This window comes from Chenopodium album, chromosome 19 (genome assembly GCF_948465745.1).
Source record: "Chenopodium album chromosome 19, dcCheAlbu1.1, whole genome shotgun sequence".
NCBI lineage: Eukaryota > Viridiplantae > Streptophyta > Magnoliopsida > Caryophyllales > Amaranthaceae > Chenopodium > Chenopodium album.
This window is the reverse complement of record NC_137852.1, coordinates 3,668,485-3,689,975: the sequence shown is the minus strand read 5'-3', so window position 1 is coordinate 3,689,975 and position 21,491 is coordinate 3,668,485. Positions and strand designations below refer to the sequence as shown.

At 35.0% G+C, this 21,491-nt stretch overlaps 4 protein-coding genes and 1 pseudogene across 6 annotated transcripts; 1 reads left to right on the top strand and 4 right to left on the bottom strand.

The window, feature by feature from the left end:
* Window positions 1-573: 573 nt before the first annotated feature.
* LOC145596151 (thaumatin-like protein pseudogene) lies at window positions 574-1,400 on the bottom strand (annotated as a pseudogene).
* On the bottom strand, window positions 1,122-4,006 carry LOC145594796 (uncharacterized). 2 transcript variants are annotated; one of them, XR_014102871.1, is made up of 3 exons: window positions 3,876-4,006; window positions 1,892-3,348; window positions 1,122-1,259 (listed from the first exon to the last, which is right to left on the bottom strand). XR_014102871.1 is itself a non-coding variant. In XM_081651128.1 (2 exons), exon 2 carries the CDS (start codon window positions 3,296-3,298, stop codon window positions 2,003-2,005), a length of 1,296 nt encoding a protein of 431 aa, XP_081507254.1. In that variant the 5' UTR covers window positions 3,299-3,348; window positions 3,876-4,006; the 3' UTR covers window positions 1,583-2,002. The 2 variants fall into 2 exon arrangements, 1 of the variants encoding a protein (XP_081507254.1); XM_081651128.1 differs by lacking the exon at window positions 1,122-1,259 and having other exon boundaries at window positions 1,583-3,348.
* A 336-nt stretch (window positions 4,007-4,342) lies between these two features.
* LOC145595115 (uncharacterized) lies at window positions 4,343-8,573 on the top strand. The gene is made up of 5 exons (XM_081651478.1): window positions 4,343-4,389; window positions 4,901-6,780; window positions 7,282-7,483; window positions 7,561-7,757; window positions 7,958-8,573. Exons 2-5 carry the CDS (start codon window positions 4,947-4,949, stop codon window positions 8,032-8,034), a joined length of 2,310 nt encoding a protein of 769 aa, XP_081507604.1. The 5' UTR covers window positions 4,343-4,389; window positions 4,901-4,946; the 3' UTR covers window positions 8,035-8,573.
* A 73-nt stretch (window positions 8,574-8,646) lies between these two features.
* Window positions 8,647-11,300, bottom strand: LOC145595116 (L-type lectin-domain containing receptor kinase S.4-like). Its single transcript, XM_081651479.1, has one exon. It carries the CDS (start codon window positions 11,035-11,037, stop codon window positions 8,953-8,955), a length of 2,085 nt encoding a protein of 694 aa, XP_081507605.1. The 5' UTR covers window positions 11,038-11,300; the 3' UTR covers window positions 8,647-8,952.
* Window positions 11,301-16,764: 5,464 nt separating this feature from the next.
* LOC145595114 (ribulose bisphosphate carboxylase/oxygenase activase, chloroplastic-like) lies at window positions 16,765-20,482 on the bottom strand. Of its 2 annotated transcripts, none has more exons than XM_081651477.1 (7): window positions 20,323-20,482; window positions 18,938-19,257; window positions 18,743-18,848; window positions 18,175-18,260; window positions 17,608-18,080; window positions 17,204-17,507; window positions 16,765-17,110 (listed from the first exon to the last, which is right to left on the bottom strand). In XM_081651477.1, the coding sequence occupies exons 1-6, from the start codon at window positions 20,365-20,367 to the stop codon at window positions 17,221-17,223; spliced, it is 1,317 nt and encodes a 438-aa protein (XP_081507603.1). In that variant the 5' UTR covers window positions 20,368-20,482; the 3' UTR covers window positions 16,765-17,110; window positions 17,204-17,220. The 2 variants fall into 2 exon arrangements, with proteins under 2 accessions (XP_081507603.1, XP_081507602.1); XM_081651476.1 differs by having other exon boundaries at window positions 17,226-17,507.
* Window positions 20,483-21,491: the final 1,009 nt, after the last annotated feature.

Sequence of the window (21,491 nt, the reverse complement as noted above, 5' to 3'; positions counted from 1 at the left end):
AGTTTCCTTTCTTTATCTCTTGAATACTACTATAGTGGATGGAGAGGCTGTATGGGTGTGGTAAAATATTTAGAAGCCTACTTGAAGTGCTCACTTTAGGGAACACGGATCTTATACCATTTGGTGATACTAACAGGCTTGTAAATCAGATGGTTTCAGAACAAAGGTTTTTGAATGGTCATACCTCTCAGGTCAGTATTTTCCTCTACTCAGGCAATTTACCCTCGGCAGAATGGTTTGTTTTTGTACTTCCTTTGTCTTTTTTTAAATGCAATGTTTCTAAATCCACACTTGCCAACTTCAGTTTTTATATTCTATTTATCGTGTAAATTGTACTAGTATTGTTAGAAAACTTAGAACTAAATGCGGAACAGATATTAAAAGACTAATACGGAGTAGTGAACAAGTATCACAAATCTTATTACAATGAAATAGTAAATTCATCAAATAACCACTATGGCACTATGTTCCAGTCTTCAATTTGAAATAGAATTAGATATACAGACCAACATAAAAAATCCTATAATAAATAGACGAAATAGTAGAAAGTTTTAACCCCTCTGCTGCATAAATTCAAGTAGGAGGACAAAAGGTAATCACATACCTAGGAGCCTTGCAAGTCTTAAGCCCAGTTTTCTCATCAAAGGGATGACTATAAGCCCTGGGGCAAAGCGTCTTAAACAACCTCCCAAACACTGTTGGCTGACACTTCTCCGCCCCAGAAAAATCTCCTGTACAGCAGAACCTCGGAAAACCAGTCGCTAAACAAGGACTCTTACACCCCACAACCTTCTCTTGTGTCTTAACCACCAATGTGGCAGGACAGTACATGTTCAAGTCCGCCTCACACGCAGCGATCCCACAACCTCCCATCATCTCCCTTCTGACAAGGGGAACCATAGAGACAGGGAGATTGAACCCATCAACGGTGCTAACATCATAAAAATGTAGCGGGGAAGCAGGGGTACCGAAGGTCATTTCTACCACAGTGGCAGGGGGTTTACCACCAATGCCCTTGCATTGAAGTAGGCCATTGCAGTCACCAGTTTGGCAAGCGCCAATGCCTGTATGTCTGTCAAAATCACAACCTTGCCTTGCCCATACTCTGCCTGACCAATATTGGGAGACTCGGAGGAACTGTCGTCGGCCTGAGTGCAAGCAAAACCCGCCTCCTAAAGGATTATTCTGCCCGCCGGTTGCTAGTATTCCCGGCCATATGGTGGCGTTGCAGTTATTCATTATTATCAATTGAACGGCATCTGCCAAAATTGCAAAAGATCAAGCACTACATTGTTAGCAAAAGAAGATTGAAAATAACTATCAGCAAATAATAATGCAAGGGAATAACCTGTAAAAGAGAAGAGGAGAGACAGAATAAAAACATGAATCGGAAATGCCATTTTTTTTTTTTTTTTTTTTTTTCTGTTGGTGATGTTTGGAATGTAAAATTTGGTGAAACAGAGAGAGACTATATAAAAAGGAGGGTAAAACGGTTAGTGGAAGAGTGGGCAACGGTTTATTTCATCAACTTCCCCATTACTTTGATTATTTCTTCCAATCCACTCTCCCCTTCTTTTTTATTTTTCTTTTTCTTTTTTTTTTTTTTCATGTTTATACCTCAAAATTAAGAAAGTTCTTAATCAGCATAAATCATCAAATATTGCATTCAGTAGGAAATGAGACATTTCTTGTGATCCATTGAGGACTATACAATAGCATAATACAAAGTAGTTTTTTAGTTGGTCAAAATCCGTAACATAAACGTAATTACAAATCTTACAATCAAGCAAGGTAAATTCTTGTGTAAGATGTTCTCATTTCATAAGACAGAAAATGTCATTTAATTTCATACAAGAAAAGTCAGTCATGTTAATTATAAAGAACGCCCTACCTTAAAAAATTACCCCAATCTCGCACAAGAATCATCCTTTAAGAAACACCATAAAACCAGGCCAAATATTGCTCAGGCTATTGCATCATTTTAACACTATGGACCTCTAATTTATATACCAAGTCCATGGAGGATGAACAAATTCCCTCTATAAGTAACTGTCCTTGGTTCAGCCCCTACACACCACAAATGTCCCTGCAACTCCAGCCTTTTGTTCATCCCAGCAGTTTCCCATACAAACTTAAACAGTCCAAGAGCTCGATCTAATTGCTTTATCCCACTCCAAACCATTTTCTCTTCCGTTGATGTCAACAATTTCCCCATGCACAAGCATAACTTATCCTTCTCACCAATCTCATACAACCCACCAGACACTTCTATCTCCATGTCTCGAACACTCTCATGAAGATAATATCTTACAAGTGTAAATAAACATTGCGACGAGTGACCCAATGTCTTCAGAAGTTTCTTTTGAACTAAGCTCTCATGATGTTGCACTTCCTTGAACCCAATATCTCTATCAACTAACACATCTTTAATCTGAATTAGCCCTTCTTTCATCACCTTGAGCTTTGACACATGGAATGATAATTCTTCTTCTCTTCTTAAGTTATCAATGAGGTCATTGAACATTTCAAGGACCTCTTCCCACTTCCGTGATGATGGAGATACAGCTGATTTATATGGTTTTGGCCTCATCCATGAAGAAGCATCCTCATCTTGGCGACAAGCTGTTTCAGCTAAGAAATTTAAACAAGTAGTAACAATTTGCTGACCCATAAATGTCGCTTTGCTAGGTGTCTGAGAATCCAAAAACATCATGTCCTTTTTCAGTCCCTCCAATATTTCTTCAAGTGCACCTGTAAATATCCTATGCTGTGCAACCTGTGGACATATGGTAAATCGGACTGTCTTCCTTTGTTGCGCAGAGACGTCCAAATAGTTGCAGACTTTGGTGAGGTTATTCACAAGCAAAGGTTCCCTCTCAACTGGGTTGGTAAAACAAACAGGTGGACTGCATTTTCTACTAGCCATTGCAACCCTCACATTCTTCATCACTTCTTCTTGTACCGATGGATGCCCAAGGAAAGCTCTGGCAACTGCCTTAAATCGGAGCATCCTATTAAAAAGGCGTTCATCTCTGACAGTCAAATTGTCATTAACATCCACTAACCTTCCATCAACCAAATCCACATTCTTCAGCAAATTGGACAGTTTAATCAATCTCGGAAACACCTCATCGTACCATCCTAGAGGTAAGCTGTCTTCACTCGCTGGTACTGAGCAATACTGAAGTACTGCATTCATATACAGAGGTACACTTTGCCTGGTTCTGATGACATACTTTGGACTACATACATGCAGAAAGTCCTGTACAAATTTACAAGCTACAAAATTGTGCCTCATTTCCTTTTAACCAGAATTCATACAACCTCATTTCTCTTCATTGATCTTACCTACAAGAGATCAAAGACCACAACTCAATACCAATAATCCACCATCTATCTAATAAAGGCGCTTAATCGGCGTATTATGCCTCACAGAGAAGATAAATTTGGTCCAAAAGTTAACAAATTAAAGTCATCATTTTACAAAAACATAAGGAAACAACTTTATAAGAACACACATAGTACTATATAAATTTACAAACATTGGCAAATTCAGGATTTCTAACTAGGGGTAAACAAACACAACAACATTACTTCCAAGACAAATTGTTGAATAATTCAGAATTATAACATTCAGACTGTCATAAATAATCACATTTACAACCTGAAGTACTTGCACAAACTAACCAATTACAGTTACTACAATATTGATGTATAAATTCAACAACTTTAAAACCCAAACAACATAATCCAAATAATCAATCAATTAATCAAACTAATCCAAGGTAAAGTTCACATTTTTCATAAATATAAGCAATTACAAATTTGAATCATTAAAGAGGAATTAATTACTAATCTCAGAGGATTACTACTACCTTATTGCTGCACCGCCGGAAAGTGCTCGCCGGAATCCACTCTTAACCGCCGGAAAACGCTGCTCCTTCGCCGGTAATCGGAGAAAGAGAACAAGAAGAGAGAGAAACTAAAGTAGCAATTATAGTCTCAAAAAATTAGCGGTTTATCTAACCCAAACAAACCGCTGATTTAATCGATTCGTCGCTTGAAAAGTGAACCGGCGTTTTGAGATATTCGACCCGAATCATACCCTAATTAAAAATTTCGGGTTATTTTTATTTTTTTTAATTTGGCCCAAAACCGGTTTACTCGGTAAACTTTGTGTTAATCAATGCAAAAGAACCGGATCAGCCGGTATCAAACCCCCTCTATATCATCTCTAAAACGCTGCGTTTTGTGTTGTTGGTTAACCGGTTCATCCGGTTCTTATCTTCTTCGGTTTATAAGCCAAACCCTTGACCAATTGACCCCCTTTACTTTTTCTCCTCCGGTTCTCTCTTTCTCTCTCCTTTCAGATTCGCTTTAAACTATCATGTAAGTTTTTTTTTATTGTTTAATTGAATTTTTAATTACTTTTACTTATGTTAATTTGATAATTCTATAATGGTTGTTTGTACTTAGTATTGGATTAATTTTTTTGATTGATAATAGCTTCTTATATTCTTTAATCTTTAGCTTAATTTTGTTTGACTTACTGTATTTTATTTTTTTCGCTTCCCTGTGTATGTTTTATAGCTTGTTCTATAGGGTAGCTTGTGTAGATTAATTTATTAATTTCGATTTCTGTTGTAGGTGTCGTATGACTTGTGATTAATGAATTAATATCGGAGTTTGATAAAATGAGTCAGCTTTGTTGCAATTTCATGAACACTGATTACTTTTTGTTTCCCATCCTATGTTTATTGAATTTCATGAATCTTAATACTTAGTGCTCCTTATTAATTAATCTATCACTTCTCTGATTTGTCTATACTCTTTTGTTCTTCCAATTGGGATTTAATTGTATTATGTATTAATGTATATATGCATTTTGATGTATATTCAGTTGATGTAATTGGTTGCTTAAGGCTATAATTAATAATTTGCAAGAAATGAGTTCTGGGTTTGAGCCAGTTCCCATCAGTTCACAAAAACATGACCCAGCTTGGAAGCATTGTCAAATGTATAAGGATGGGGATAGGGTTCATTTGAAATGTATATACTGTCTTAAAGTATTTAAGGGTGGTGGAATTCATCGGATTAAAGAACACTTAGCTTGTCATAAGGGTAATGCATCCACTTGCCATCGGGTTCCATCCGATGTTAGGGAAGCGATGCATCAGAGCTTAGCAGGTGCGCTGGTGAAGAAAAACAAGCGGAAAAAGATTTCTGAGGTTTTTACTAAGGCTAGTATTAATACACCTTCTAATAATGATGATGTTGATGGTTTTGCTAATGACTGCGGTGCTGGTAGTGAGATTCAGTTGATTGCAAATCCTATTGCCCTTGAGTCTAGCTCGTCGATGTTGGCTGAGGAAGAGATGAGTGTTAGAGGGCCAGGGAAGAGAAAACGCGGGAGGCCCCCAAAGAGTGCTTTGATTTCCGTGGTTAGTAACGGTACTCCTGTACCTGTTAGTGATAACCATGCTGTGAATGAGATGCAGGGGTCATTGAAGAAGCTTAACTCTCAAGTTCACTTGGCTATTGGGCGTTTCTTATATGATATAGGGGTTCCTTTGGATGCTGTAAATTCAGTCTATTTTCAGCCTATGCTTGATGCTATTGCTTCGGAGGGCACAGGAGTTGTGGGACCCTCACATCAAGAACTTCGAGGTTGGATTCTGAAGAGTGCAGTTAATGATGTGAAGGCAGATATGGACTATTGTGCGAGAGCATGGGGGCGCACTGGTTGTTCTGTTTTGGTGGAGGAATGCATTATAGGGAAGGAAAAGGAAATGACAGCCGTCAACTTTCTGGTGTACTGTCCAGAAGGCACAATGTTCTTAAAATCAGCAGATGTGACAAACCTAATGGATTCAACTGAAGCAATGTATGATTTGATCAGAGATGTGGTAGAAGAAGTTGAACCAAAAAATGTAATGCAAGTGATTACACCCAATGATGAATGCTATGCTGCTATCGGGAAAAGGCTTTCTGAAACTTATCCTACCATATATTGGGCTCCCTGTGCAGTTAATTCAATAATATTAATGCTTGAGGACTTTGGGAAATTTGAATGGATAAATACTGTACTAGAGCAATGTAAGTCAATAATGAGGTTTATCTATAATCACAGTGTTGTCTTGAATATGATGAGGAGGTATACTTTCGGCGTGGATTTAGTGGTGCCTGATCTTAGTCCTTCTATCACCAATTTTAGAACAGTAAAGCAAATGGTCGACCTGAAACACAATTTGCAAGCTTTAGTTACGTCACAGGAGTGGGTAGATTCATTTTATTCTAAAAAGGAAGGTGCATTGGCTATATTGGATCTCATAAGTGACCACTCTTTCTGGTCATCCTGCGACCTTGTTGTCCTCCTCACTGATCCAATTTTGCAAGTGTTGAGCATTGTTAGAAGTGAAAAGAAACCTGCTATGGGATATGTGTATGCAGGACTGTACCGAGCCAAAGAGGCCTTGAAAAGAGAGTTTAGAAAGAGGGATGAGTATTTGACTTATTGGAATGTCATCGATCTGAGGTGGGATCGGCATCAGCAATTACCACTTTATGCTGCAGGCTTCTACCTCAATCCAAAATTCTTTTACAGCATTGACGGAGATTTGCCTGGTACAATTGTCTCTGGAATGTTTGATTGCATTGAGAGATTAGTTCCTGACACTAAAACCCAAGATAAAATCATCAAAGAACTCAACTCTTACAAAATGGCTACTGGGGATTTTGGACGGAAGATGGCAATCAGAGTTAGAGAGAGCCTGCTGCCCTGTAAGTATTTAGATTATGATGTTGAGGTTATTTGTTTTTTACATTTTTATTGGATTCACTAGTTCTGCTGCATTTTTTTTTCCTGAAATTGTTAGGAAAGCTAGTTATTGATGAATATTGTTAAGGCAGCTCCACCTTACTTTATGATTATTGTATGTCTGCAAGACAAAATCCTTAAACTCGTATTAGTTGTCAAATTATTCTTCAAATGATGCCCTGGTATATTGAAATCCCTGTTTGGCAAGCTTTTTGAAATTGTAGTACTCATTTTGCTATCTACTTGGATATATGATGCAAAAATTTAAATGATAATGAGGAAAAGATATTCCTCTATGCCTGTCAGTTGAGGTTGTTCAGGCCTGCAGGTTGCTGACATTTCAGTCTTTCCAGGGAATTGTATTAAATTGTGGTTATTTATCGATGTGTGTTTGAAGCGCTTGAATTAGCTTCCTGTTTGATTGAAAATTAGTCCGTTAACCTTTTTATCTGTAATGTTTACAGCTGAATGGTGGTCTACATATGGAGTTGCCTGCCCAAATCTATCACGTTTAGCTGTTCGTATTCTAAGTCAATGCTGCAGTTTAACACATTGTAAGAAAGATCTCATTCCACTTGAGCAAATGCACAGCACTGTTAACCGTCTAGAACATCAACGACTCACCGACCAGGTCTTCACTCAGTATAACCTACGGCTGAGACAAATGTGAGTATACTGGTCTGATGATAAATTTTGAGGGTAATAGAAGTATAGAACTTCAATTTAACTAATTTGTTTCACAGGGCTCAAAAGAGCAAAGAACAAGAAAATACGGACCCGCTATCAGTGGACAATCATGCTAGTGTTGCTGATTGGATAGCCCGAAAAGATTTATGCTTTGATGACCATAGAAGTTCGGACTGGATGTCCATTGAGCCGCCCTCACCTAGCAAAATGCGTTTGAAATCTTCAGCTGACGAAGTTGAAGAATTGAGCGGTGGTAATGCGTTTGTCTTAGAGCTGACCAAACTGGCCTGGCCTGATTCTGGGCAGATCTTTGTGTCACCCAAACTGCAATTAGGCTATTTGGCATTAGGCATGATCTGTCCAGATATAAGCTGGACTCATTTGGCAGCTGCTCAGTCCATGATGAGCTGTAATCTATCCGCATTCTGAATTATTTTTCCTTTTGATTTGCAGGTTTTGACGATTATGAGATATTTGGTGGAGTTAAAGATGAGGAAGATGCTCTTGCAGATAATATAGAAGGCCAGTAAGCAGCAAGTCAGATTCATACTTGTAAAAAGCTTCAGTTGGAGAATCATTTCTCCTGATTTCAGAATCTGACTTCTGGTCGTGAGTTATGTTTGTATCTTTTTTTCTATGTGATCGAGAAAATGTGTACACAAGAGAAGATTTTCAGCAAGAACTAGCATCGATTTAGAGAATGAAGCAGTTGTGTATGCCATCAAATTGGCTGAGCATTGAGGTTGATCAGAAGGGATGATTTTGGCAATCAGAGAAAAGTCCCCTCTGTTAGAGAAACATTGAATTGTCGCCTTCTCCCAAACGGAAGCAATGTTATAACTCACTTAAACGTTAAAATCATTGTGTTGAATCTGTTGATTAAGCATGTTTCCGGCCCACAAGGGCTGCTTGTAACTTTTATCTAGGCTTTTAGACGAGTAAGGCAGAATGCTAGAGTGTACAGACGAGACACAAGTTCTGGGGATGTGAATATGTAGATCAGTAACAGAGTGTACTGTATCATTAATTGCTACTACTGAATAGAATGCAGAATTGGCAAATTTAATGATGATAATCTTCCATCTGAGTATATTTGAACAAAATCTTACTTCTATCAGTCTAGCTTGAACTAATAATAACAATAAAAAAATACATAGTAAAATAATAAAATAAAAAAAGGACAAAAGGAACATGAATGGTGTCTAATCTCCGAAGCTTACATAGGTAATCAATCAGAGATTCAATTACATGTTCAAGTGCTGAGAGATATACAAAATTATATATGTATATATACAACAGGAAGATTTGAAATATTAATACCTAATTATGCAGCCAAAAATCAGTAACTCTACACTTCAATCACAAGCGCAAAAATCCTAAACAAAAACTCAATAATGAATCCAAAACACTTAATGATAAATCATGTTAGATAACTCACATTTCCCAGGCTATCTACCTTCACGAGCTTCATCTCCACCAGACAAAGATAACAAAGAAACTGAACCACCTTCAAGATCCATATATGAAGCAGGAGGATATGTATGCACATAATCCTCAAATTCTCCAGTACCATTTCTTCGGCTGCTATGGCTCTGCCTCTTCCCACTATATCCACCTGGTAGAATTATCTCATCTGGCAATGCAGCCTCCCCATCCAAATACCTCACCAACTGCCTCATTGAAGGTCGAGAATCAGGCGACTCAGCAGAGCACATTAAGCCCAACTTCAAAACTATTGCTGCCTCCACCTCATTATAATCTCCTACCAACTTAGGGTCCATTACATCAAGAATAGCACCCTCTCTCCATCTATCCCACACCCAATCAACCAAGAACAATTCCTCGGGTAATGCCTTGGGTTCAATAGGCCTCCTCCCACAAGCAATCTCCAACAGCAATGCACCAAAAGCAAACACATCAGAGCTTGTTGTAGGCCTTCCAGTTCGTGTAAGTTCCGGTGCTAAATACCCAAGAGTTCCCACAACCCGGGTAGTGCTCGGATCAGTCCCATGCTCATATAGCTTAGCTAACCCAAAATCACCTAACCTTCCATTAAAGTCAGCATCAAGTAACACATTCCCTGCCTTGATATCTCTATGTATCACAGTTTGCTCCCACCCTTCATGTAAATAGCACAATCCAGAGGCAACCCCTTTAATGATATTAAATCTCTGAACCCAGCTTAATACCATAATAGGGTCAGCAAACAAGTACTTATCCAAACTACCATTTGGCATATAATCATAGACAAGAATCAAGTCCCCTTTACGCCGGCACCATCCAAGCAACTGCACCAGATTCCGGTGGCGTAACCTCCCTATACTAGCAATCTCAGCAACAAACTCCGGCAATCCTTGCCTTGAGTCATGGGAAATCCTCTTAACCGCAACTTCGGTATTCGAATTCGGGAGAATACCTTTGTAAACCCTCCCAAACCCACCAAACCCAAGAAGCATCTTGTCCTTAAAACCCCTTGTAGCTTTCCTAAGCTCTTGATATGGAAATCTATGAGGACCAACATCAAGTTCCCATGACTCAATAATATCCCTATTCTTATACAACCATACCATATAAGCAGCTAATCCAATCAAAACAAAAAATGCAACCACAGATCCTATTGAAACCCCTAAAATCAACCCAAAATTAGTCTTTTTTACCCTTGGTAATTTAGGAAGTGAAGACAGATCAAGAGGGGTAGCTTGACCATTCACCTTAAAACTCCAACCCAATATATAATGTGAACTTGCAAGCAAACCAGTAGACCCAGAAAACCCAACATACATAAATTCATCTAAATAAGAAGAAAGGTCTACATCATAAGATAATAAACGTCTATTAGGTTTTTCAGAGGAAAGAGAGAGACTAACATTCAATTGATGATTTCCAGAATCATAATCAATCCAACACAAGATTGTTTTACCACTCTTCATAGTAATATTCCGGGCAGTTGAATTCCCATCAACATAATAAGCTGCAGGAGCAGAAGCATTAGAAATCATACTATTAATATTAATACCAACATGATTATCATCAATATCCTTGAACTCAAAATCTTGAACTTCATCAAATTCAACTGCAAAAATATGATTTGTAAGGTTCCCATTATCAGATGAGTTTAGAAGTCCCAAATATTGACTGGGTAAAGCACCAGGAAGCTCTTTACTAGGAGCTAAAGTGAAGGCAAATCCATGCCCACCAAGTGTTTGAAATTGGGGCACCAATGCAAAAGCAAAGATTGTTGAAAATGATACAGCTTTTTTACCATTTTTTGAAGATTTAACCCTAATTGGAGGTGGGTAAAAAGCATGACCCAAAAGTCTAGATGTATCATTGGTTAATTGGAGGATGCCATTGTTAAGAATCTTGGCAGCTCCATTAAGGGTTATGTTGTTACCAGCATGGTTGAATCCATTGAAGTAAATCTCCTGAGTTTTACAGAGATTTGGGGTGTAAATTAGGAAGAAGATGAAGAAAACCCAGAAAAATTTGAAGGTTAAGGCCATTAAAACAGAGGTTTTTAAGGGTAAAATCATGGTAATTTAAGCATAGTTTAAGTGGGTATTTTGTTGGCCGGTGTAGTAGATTTTGGTGGTTGGATTTTGAGTGAAACTGTGAAAGGGTGTTAAAGAACTAGAGATGAGGAGAGAGAAAATAGAGAGAGTGAAAGATATTTGGATATAAAGAATTATTTAGAGAAAAACATATGCAATGGTTTCACATGGCAAATATACTAAACTCCATTTGTCCATTTTTGAGAAGTAATAATAGAGTAGTTTGGGATAGGGAAGATGAACATTCCAATTTGAGTTGGTTCTTGCTTTTGTAAAGATTACAACTTTATTTAGGTTTCAATACACATTATTGAGGGTTGTCACTATCACTAATCTAAGATCTAGCAAGCATTTACTCTATCTATTTCTAGACACGATTTTTTGATATTTTGCGCATTTTTGTAAGTGATTTCTATTATGTGTCTGAGTCGTGCATTCAATGTCATTTTTCATTTATAACTTTTATGTACGTATATCAAAGTTTTGTAGATGGATACAAATCCTTTTGCTTTTTCTTAATTTGGCCACAATGATTCATTTATTTTTGTGTATTAGTAGTAAGAGGAGGGTTTTACCTAACTTGGGTATGAAAGCAATTAAAAAAAGGGGGAGAGTAATCATCAAATCTGTGGAGATGATGAAACAACAAGAAAGGGGTTTACTACTTGAAATTTTGAATCACTTGCTTATAAATTACCAATCTTAAAAACATATACGGAGTATAAAAGATGTGAGACATCCCCGCGAACATACAAATAAATTCAGGGTGAAATATTCACAAAAATTTACCAAGTTTTATCCAAAAACTTAATTACTTTACCCTATAATCTTCCTACAATAATTTTACTAGACTTAAATTTATGACCAAACCAACCTTTTTGACATGTTTAACTCATTACCAATCACGACCATCACCCAAAAAAGAAAAATTATGTAAATTAGCACTCTATTTTGATTAGATAATGAAGAAAGGTACGAGTAGAATAATTAAAGTTATAACCCTATCCCTATCACTTGTAGAAGAAGTAAAAGAAAAAACGACAATAATTTAATCAAGATTACAACCAACCTAGCTATTAAGTATTGACAAATGAAAAAATTGGTTTGATATATATGGTTGTTGGATCCATTATCTTTGCTAGTATATTTTAACTACCAATATCACTATTTTATGCATGAGGTTATTAGTTAGGACCTTTTTACACCAAGTGTCTCAAGTCTCTCAACCAAGCAAAAATACAAGTAAGTTAAAGAAAAATAATCACATTCTAAATTTTTTTAGCATTTTGTTTTTGGCTCTTCTTTGTTTGAAAAATTGAAACTATGAATTGGTAACTCTAAATTAATACTCTTTCTTTACATTAGCTCCAAACTAACAACTTTCCACTTTTGGATTACATCAAAACTTTTAAAAACAGTACATTAAAGCATCCTAGGTAGTTTAATATAAAAACCAAATAATTCCCTTCGCCCCTTTTTGTTTGCTTAATCGGAGTACAACTAGCTTATTAACATGATGAGGTGATTTTGAGAGCAGAAATTGGCAGAAATATAGTTTCTTAGAAATAAAAATAGGATAGACAAATTTAAAGGGACAAAAAAAAAAAAAAATGAAGCAAATACTCGAAAGTCTGAGACTGAATACTCAGCAATCTTTGAAGAAGGCTATCTAAAATAATACTCAGCAATCAGCATGCTGATAATGTCCATAACCTTAAACAGATGCACAAAGTACAGAGTGGTTGGCCACTATTATGTTGAAAATTAGGTGTGCAAATAAAGGTTTTAGGTATGTATGCATTAAATATCACTTGATAATTCCACTTCAATTTGTTGCCCACAAATTTGTGTGCACGCATCTTTAATTTAGTGTCATTCTATTATCAATTTTGTCCATTATTTAAATGTTTGATCAATTCGATCTCCCTAATAATACCTTATTAATTCTTTGAGCTTGTTATGAAAAGTACATATGTTTATAAAAACTATGGAGATTTCACCAAAAAAAAAAAACAAAAAAAAAAAACAAAAAAGACTATGGAGTACATTAATACTCATATTCAACCATAAATGTATAAGTAGAGTAATATTTACTCCGTACTTTGTATGTCACAACTCACAATTGTACAGCATATTCATTTTTTTTTGACAAAGGAAAGTGTTGAAGTAAATCCCACCAAGTAACACGTGTAAGAGTCCCACATTGATTAAAGAAAAGAGAGTTAAACACTTTATAAGGCTAAGGTACTACTCCTCCTATTGCCATATGGTTTTGGGATGTAGTCTCCTTTGATCTTGTGAAGTAGACTCTCTCTGTTGATTTGCGGGTAATATCAAATTTGTAAAAAAATATTCTAATGGCCATTTTACATTAAATATTTCAAGTTGTTACTAGAAAGATACCACGCACCTTTCATCTATCTAATGACTAAAGGCCAAGTTGATTATTATTGTATAATTTCGGTGGAGAACATATGCTAAAACATTTATCCTATTACAGAAAGTGTTATACTCCGTATTTTGTGAATTAATTATTTTTAAAATTAGGCTTAAGATTCAATTGACATGGTGGTCAAAATTAAATTAAGTTTCATTTTAATAATGATTATGCTTGCATCAACATGCGTGCATTTGACAGCTCATCATTCCAACTTCTAATGATGCCATCCCGTACTAAACTTAAAATACGGCACCAATAATCATCATTATTATACCGACCAACCATGCTCACTTATTTGTTCATCGATCTTTTCATTTTTATTAAGAAAAACTAAGTTTTAATAATGATCTAAATCTAGGTCATCTACAGTATTCTACAAGAGTATAAGACTATCTATGATCATTTTCATAATTTTATTCTATGAATATAATAATAGGACAATATATAATACAGATAATTGAATATTCATGTAATTTATCGTAGGTTGTAGAAATTATAGTATATTGTGATACTTTTGTAATAACGTCATTAAAAAAGTATAATGATATACAAAGTATGTTACATTTTTTAAATTGGTTCCGTATTAATCTAGGAATTCAAGATAATATCACACGTTCACACATCGATTGATATCATTAATACCTTTTCATTTATTATTATCACTTTATATATCATTTTTTTTCAAAATATATATATATTTTTTTTAAAAAAATACTGTATCTATAGTAATATATAAAGTGAAAGGGGGTTTTGGGTGATAAATTTTTCTTTCCCAAAATACCCCCCTCATCTTTAATTTTCTTTACAAAAAAAAAAGAAAAAAAAAATGTAAAACTACCTACATTTTTTTTTGAAAATAACTACCATCAATAATAAAAAAAATAAAAAAAAAACTACCATTCTTTATTAAAGAGTTAAAAGCTAACTATTTTTTATTAATTATTATTTTTAGGAAAGTCATATCCATGAATCCATCAATTTATTTATTTATTTATTTTTTTTTTTTTTTTTTTTTGAGGAGAAGCTCAAAAGGAGCAATTAGTTATCATTAAAAGGGCATTCAGCCTTTAAAACAGCAGCAACATTAGGGGGAAAATCATTCCACCATAAACGACAACCTACATCCCATGGTAGGCAATGAGCAAGCTCATGTATATTTTTAAGTCACTAATATATATTTTTTTTAATTAGAATTAGCTATATAATATTTCGGAAATAAAAAAAAAAAAAAAAAAAGGAATCAAGCCATATACGTAGTAGATTTTTTTTATAGTGCACACGCAATTTTGCGTGTGTCTCCTACCTTGTATTATATAATCAGTGAAAAAAATATGAGGAAATAAAATGTCAACATAAACTGCCGTTTGTCTAACAATGGGCACTTAGCCGCCAATGTTCAACCATTCTGTAGTTTTTTAAACAATGAGTTTTATGTGTTTCTTGTTTTTGTTGATTTGAAGATGGGTTATAAGCTAGTAGCGCATGAGAGAACTAATAGTAATATGTTGTCAAAAAAAAAAAAAAAAAAATCAAGTAATACTACTAGAATTTCATTGTCTCATTTTCAACTAATAAACAATCCAACGATCCAAAAAACTTTGTTCAGGGCTTCTTTCAGGTATCAAATGTCAAATTATTGATCCATCACAAGCCGATAACAATACGTACAGCGAAAAGGGAATAAACTCCTCTCATAAACTAGTGCGAAAAGAATCGAACCCAAAATTTCAAGATTATATCATAAACATCTCCCACCATTTTAGCATCTAATTACACCAAAGGTTGAAATTTTTGTATATTACTATGTCATTTCTAGTCACTAGTCAAATTAGTAGTACAGAATAACGTCAATTTCTAATCAAATCATATTATTCTACCTATTAAAGTCAAAAAAGTAGAGCAATGTCTCACTAAATATGGGACAGAATATATTAGTAGGGTTACTTGTAGCTGTATTTGATTATTACTACTCTATGCTTAGCTTCCTCCTAAATTGATCCTTGATCAATCATCATATTATTATAATCTCCATACTATCACGCAAAATTTAATCTTCAAATTAATGTTGATAATTTTGCCGTACGTAATTTTATAGTTTTCCTAGATAGTTGGATTAGTTTGTACAATTTTTGACCTACCACTCCAAAATTAAGGGGATATTAATGATTATAGTTGACTATTGATATTATGAAATCCATATATTTCAGAGATGTTGCAATTGTTTATGGTCAACAATAGTTGCCTTGCTTCTTCAAACTCCATTACACTTTTTGATGATAGTGGTTTTTATTTTATTTTGATGATTTGTTGTAGTGTATGCTTCATAATGCCTACATTACTATCCACTATATAAAATTTCAACGATATTGACTAAAAGGTTTATTTATATGATAAAATAATATAGAGAGACATATTTGACTTTTTTATGATTAAAATAAAGGCTCTAGTATATCAATAAAGATAAAAAAAAAATGTAGGCATTCTAGAAATCTGATTCAGAAAATTTGTTAGCTTGAAGGCTTAAAACACCTTTTATATGTATGTATAAACTTCAAAGAAAGAGTAGCGATGAAACTTTTTATTTTTATCACCTAAGTGTACTTAAAAATAATTGGATTAGTTAATTATGCATTTGGTGCTATACATTGTACGATAAGAGAAGGTATACATTGTGGGGCGGAGATGGGGGAATAATGGTAAGAGTGTTTGGAGGTAAGAGATTGTTTGGGCGAAGGAATATGTGAAGGTGAGTGTCGTCTTACTAATGGTTGGGTGAGGCTTACTTTGTGTTGCGGTAAATAACTATACTACTATCCTTATGTTTTTGCTCATTGTGATGATCAAAGTGAGTAGAATATAGTTTTGGATGTACATAAAGCCAGTTGCATTCGAACATATATATATATTGAGTAATAAACATGCAATGAGAATTTAAGAGGCTCCTTGTTAAAAAGGCCTAATATGTCCACTATATTTCGATGTATAAGGCCCATTTGCATTACATCATAATTTTTTGGGCCAATGAAGTAAAAACTATTATTGACGAATAAAGGATGACTATCGCTCCATTGGTCACAATCACAAGTTATTGAACAATATTTTTCTGTACTTTGCAATTCCTAATCACTTTGTATATTCTATAAACCCGATTATATAATATCGAATCTCCTAAAGATATTAATTTGCAAAAATAATGATATGAACTTTGGCAAGAATAGGAATAGAAACATATATAGCCAAGAATCAAGATAGTGATGATGAGAAAAGGGTACAATCAAAATAAACCCAAATTATCAATTCCACAAAACAAGATGAAGGTGAATTCTTACACAAAATTACAGGACAACAATTCACCAACAGACAAAAAGAGAAAAAAATAGGGAAGTATACAAAGTGGAATAATAATAATAATAATAATGTCTCTAATTAAGAGATCCAAACTAAAAATTGTTCCCCTCTTCTCAGATAATTGCAACAAATTAAATGAAAAATTAAAGGCCTAGAAAGTGTACGTGCAGCTTCCATCGTCACTCCTTGCAGTTGGATCAAAGTTCTTCGCGTTCGGGTCAGTACAACCTTCAGGAACTGGCAAATCTCCTTGCTGAGCTGCTTGGCCTGCACAAAAACAGGGCATTTTTCTTAGCAACATTCTATGGAACAAACAATTATTATTTTACATGTTATCTCTTGAACTACTAAGGCTCGAACCTTCGAGTTAGGGACACTTAACCGAAGAAAGCTCCAGATGCAATAGAATCTTTGTTAGCATCTCCAAGAGCAGCCTCGCTCAAGTACTTGTCAGCAAGTTGGACTCTCTTGACATTCTCTTGCTCTTGCACAAGCATGTTTCCGTACTCGAGCAACTTTTCCAAGGTCATTTTTGGTTGTTCGAACACTGGTGGTCCGTCCCTTGAGTTAACGAGCTTCTTTCCTACGGCGTCAATTCCTACTTCAGACACCCACCTCCTTACTTCATCATCGTATACACGAGCCCTCAAGGCACCAAAGAAATCTACAAACCAATAACCAATATTAGTACTATAAAATAAAACATGTATTTTATCGTGTTTTGCAGTACATGCAATGCAACAATGTATAATATTGTGACATACCAATAGATTGGCCAGGGAAGGTGTCGACGAGCTTGACAACGTGTTCGGCAGGAACATTGTCGGTCTTGAAGATACCGGTGGCAACACCGATACGGTCCTCACGGGTGGGAGCCCAGTAGAACTTCTCCATACGACCATCACGGATAAGAGGAGCGTACAAGGTGGAGAAATCGTTACCAGTGACAATAATGGGAACACGGGCGTTCTCTTGCTTGTTGTACATACCAGGGAGTTGGACATTGGTGGGGTTGTCAGCAATGTTCATGAGGGTGGCGTTAACCATCTGGTTGTTGACGGTGTATTGTGTGGTGCCTCCCATACGTCCAGCACCCGCGTCGAGATCGTTGATGAAGAGAGCACACATCTTTCCCTTTGCAATTATGTCTGCTGCCTCACGGTACCTTTGCCTGATCAACTTTGCTGGCTCTCCTGCGTTTCCACTTTCCAATTCTCCGGCACTCATCATGATTGGGCTATCAACATTTACCAAGCAAATTCATTAGATATTTATTGTCACCAATTATAATTTGTTACTAATTTATGATAGAATAAGAAGAGTTTACTCACTTGATTCCCATCTTGGCGAACACAAGTTCACATTGGAAGGATTTACCTTGACCTTTGCCTCCCCAAATACCCAAGATCAGGGGAACCTATTTTTATTCATCAAATTTACACAAATTAGCTTTAACTCACAACTAGTTAGCAACAATTTAATTTTCAAACTGTCACTAAATTTGACGGATTATGTCTTACTGTAGTATACAGTCGTCTCACAACAAGAATTATTTCAACTTTGATAACAGTAGTTAGCTATACATTATATAGTAAAATTTAAAATAATCTAATACTCTGTGACTTTTGAATATTTACAATTCGCCAAGTTGTTTCAATTTCAACTTATACCATGCCTAAATTTAAAATCAATAGAAACAAATTTGACACTAGATTTACTTGACCAAAATCAGCTAATTAATTGAGCACCAATTAACCCAATGCAGAGTATTTCAAATGCAATCAACCAGTTTATTAGTTTTGTACATACTCCATAATTAAACTGTGTAGTTACCGTTTCTAGTACTTAGATGTTCAAGTAGTAAAGAACCAAATTGGTAAACCGACTAAATAAAAGTACCTTAATATTAGGCAAGTTCAAGTAGTTCTTGGTGATGTGAACAACAATCTTGTCCATGAAACCAGGGGCAATGTAGAAGTTACCCAACATGTTGTCGATGTTGTACCTGAATTCATAAAATTTATTAATACAAGCTAGAACGAACCATATAGTAAAATATAGTTTGTATAAAACAAAGTGATTATTAAGACTTACTTCCTAAGACCTTGGCTCTCGTATTCGAGTGAACTCTGAACTGGAACGTGGGTGCCGGAGTCCATGGGAGCTTGGAAGAGGGAGTCAACCATACCCTTACCCCTACGGATGTCGAGTTGATCGTCAGAGATGTCTTCAGCCAAATGAGCCCATCTGTCCTTTGTAGTCTGCTTGCTTTCGTCGTAGTCGGCCGCCTTGACGGTCATTGAGCTCGCCCTGGAGCTGCTTGGGAATCTCACACTTGTATGCTTCTTTAAGCTGCTCCCTAAGAAAGCTGAGGTTGGGACTGATGCCCCAGCGCTCGAGCCATTCAAGTTCAACTGCATATATATAACACATCCATCATTATTATTCCTAACCACTTGTTACATCTGATCTACTCGTACACACTTATAAACTTGTCCACACAAATCAACTTATTACGAGTACCCAAACACATTCTCTTATAAACTTGTTCATTCACTCAAATCAACTTGTTACAAGTACCCAAACACATATATTCACTTATAAAACTTGTTCACTCAAATCCACTTTTTACAAGTATTCAAACACACATTCACTTAGCTACAAACTTAGGGCCTATTCTAATTGACTAAACTCGGCTGAACTAAACTAAACTGAACTGAACTGAACTCAGCTGAAGTGAACTGAACTGAACTCAGCTAAACTGAACTGAAATGAATATTTTATAAGAGAAGGAAATTAGGAGCTGAACTGAACTGAACTGAATTGAGCTGAGCTTAACTTAACTGAATTTCAACGTAAGAGAACAGGCCCTTAGTTGTTCACTCAAATCAACTTATTACAAGTACCCAAACACATAGTATTGTCACTCAAAACTTGTTCACTTTAATCAAATTACGAGTAAAATTTACAAGTATTCAAACAGACACATTCACTTAATTATCTTACAAATTTGTTAACTCAAATCAACTTTTTACAAGTATCCAAACATATATATTCACTTAAAATCTTGTTTACTTGACTTGTTAAAGTATACTTTAACATATGTTTACTCGAGGTATACTTTAAGTATGTGAATAACTAAATATGCATATTCACCTATAAACTTTTTTACTTGAATTGACTTGTTACAAAATCTAAACACATGTACATATGTTGTAAATTATAATTTACATGTATGGTACAGTTTCTTATGTGTTGGACATGAGTACATACAAACTTTTTTTCATAGAATCGAAGTCACAAACTAACAAAGATGATCATATATTTCCATGTTTCTATAAACTAAAACCTAATTACACAAGTTACTAAAATTTTATATACAATTTACAAAAGTTAACATGCTTATTTAATCATAATAAATCAAATTCGATCAATTGTTAAGAGATTAAACAAGTTACTAAACAAGTAAGAGGACTTACAGGTGCCTTGGTGGCAGCTCCGACGGTTGAGACAGCAGTAGCCATTTCAATCCAACGGCTGAGATCCCAAAGAGAGCTTCAAAAACTTTTTTTTAAAATTTTAATTATTTTGGGTGCTCTTGAGAATTCCTGAGGATTAGCTAGTGTGTGGAAGGTAGAACTTATAGTAGGGAGTCCAGAAGTTTGCACCATAAATTTTTGTGTGTTGAAGATTGGCTTTCTAATCTATAACTGCCACAAAAACAAGATTACTCTATTGCCACGTGGCGTCAAGTGATTTGCTCATCACTACACTACTAGACTTTTGTCCCTTTGAGGCTGGAATTCTAGCTTTCTTCTTCACCACTTATATTTTTACTAGTAGTTTCTCTTTTATTTGGATTGGCTAGTGTTATTTTTTTCTTGTTTTGTTTATCACTAGTTTTTGTAGCATTTTAACAATATGCAACTTTATATCATTTTCTTCTTTTTTTATAATTTTGTAGTATGTTGGTTGATTAAAAAGATTCTATTAAATTAAATTAAATTAATTAAATTGAATTCTATCCTTAAAATTTTATTTCTTTGTCTCTCGTTCTCTCCTCCTTGATCCTTATCCCATATTCAACTAATGCAAGTGAATTTTTTGTCACATTGTGTATGCGTTTTGTCATTCAATTTGAAATGTCCTCTCAAGTTATTTTCATGCTCCAATTGGTTATCCTAGATGGTTGATGAACTCTCTACAATAATGTCTCGTACTCTTTACTTTATTTACACATATTTTAGACATAAAAATGTATTAAGATTAGTTTTTATAAATCGAGTTCCTTTTTCAAACTATTCGTATAAACCAAATAGGATTATTACAAGCTCCACATGATTCTTCTTTTTCCACTTTTTATCTTATTTTTTTTTTTCATAAACCAAATAGGATTAAACAAGAAGAATTGAAGAGAATAATTAAGTAATATATAATTTAATTACTGCATGCGTAATGTACTCTTTATTGATCAATGGATCACTATCATGTTAAATGCAACATATGGAATATTTAATACAACTTTAAGAATAATAACAAAGGCTAATAAACGTCATATGAAACAATATACCAGAAGAATACATACAACTACTATTACCACTTTTCTGTTAAAGATACACTACTTCACTAGCTAGTTCAAAAGAATATG

Bases quoted from the DNA above. Each gene is read 5' to 3' on its own strand.
- LOC145594796 (XM_081651128.1), bottom strand. From the start codon at position 3,298: ATGAGGCACAATTTTGTAGCTTGTAAATTTGTACAGGACTTTCTGCAT.
- LOC145595115 (XM_081651478.1), top strand. From the start codon at position 4,947: ATGAGTTCTGGGTTTGAGCCAGTTCCCATCAGTTCACAAAAACATGAC. The intron at 6,781-7,281 runs GTAAGTATTTAG...TAATGTTTACAG, and splicing joins TAGAGAGAGCCTGCTGCCCT to CTGAATGGTGGTCTACATAT. The intron at 7,484-7,560 runs GTGAGTATACTG...TTTGTTTCACAG, and splicing joins AACCTACGGCTGAGACAAAT to GGCTCAAAAGAGCAAAGAAC.
- LOC145595116 (XM_081651479.1), bottom strand. From the start codon at position 11,037: ATGATTTTACCCTTAAAAACCTCTGTTTTAATGGCCTTAACCTTCAAA.
- LOC145595114 (XM_081651476.1), bottom strand. From the start codon at position 20,367: ATGGCTACTGCTGTCTCAACCGTCGGAGCTGCCACCAAGGCACCT. The intron at 18,081-18,174 runs GTGAGTAAACTC...AAATGTTGATAG, and splicing joins TTCGCCAAGATGGGAATCAA to CCCAATCATGATGAGTGCCG. The intron at 17,508-17,607 runs GTATGTCACAAT...ATTGGTTTGTAG, and splicing joins CTTCCCTGGCCAATCTATTG to ATTTCTTTGGTGCCTTGAGG.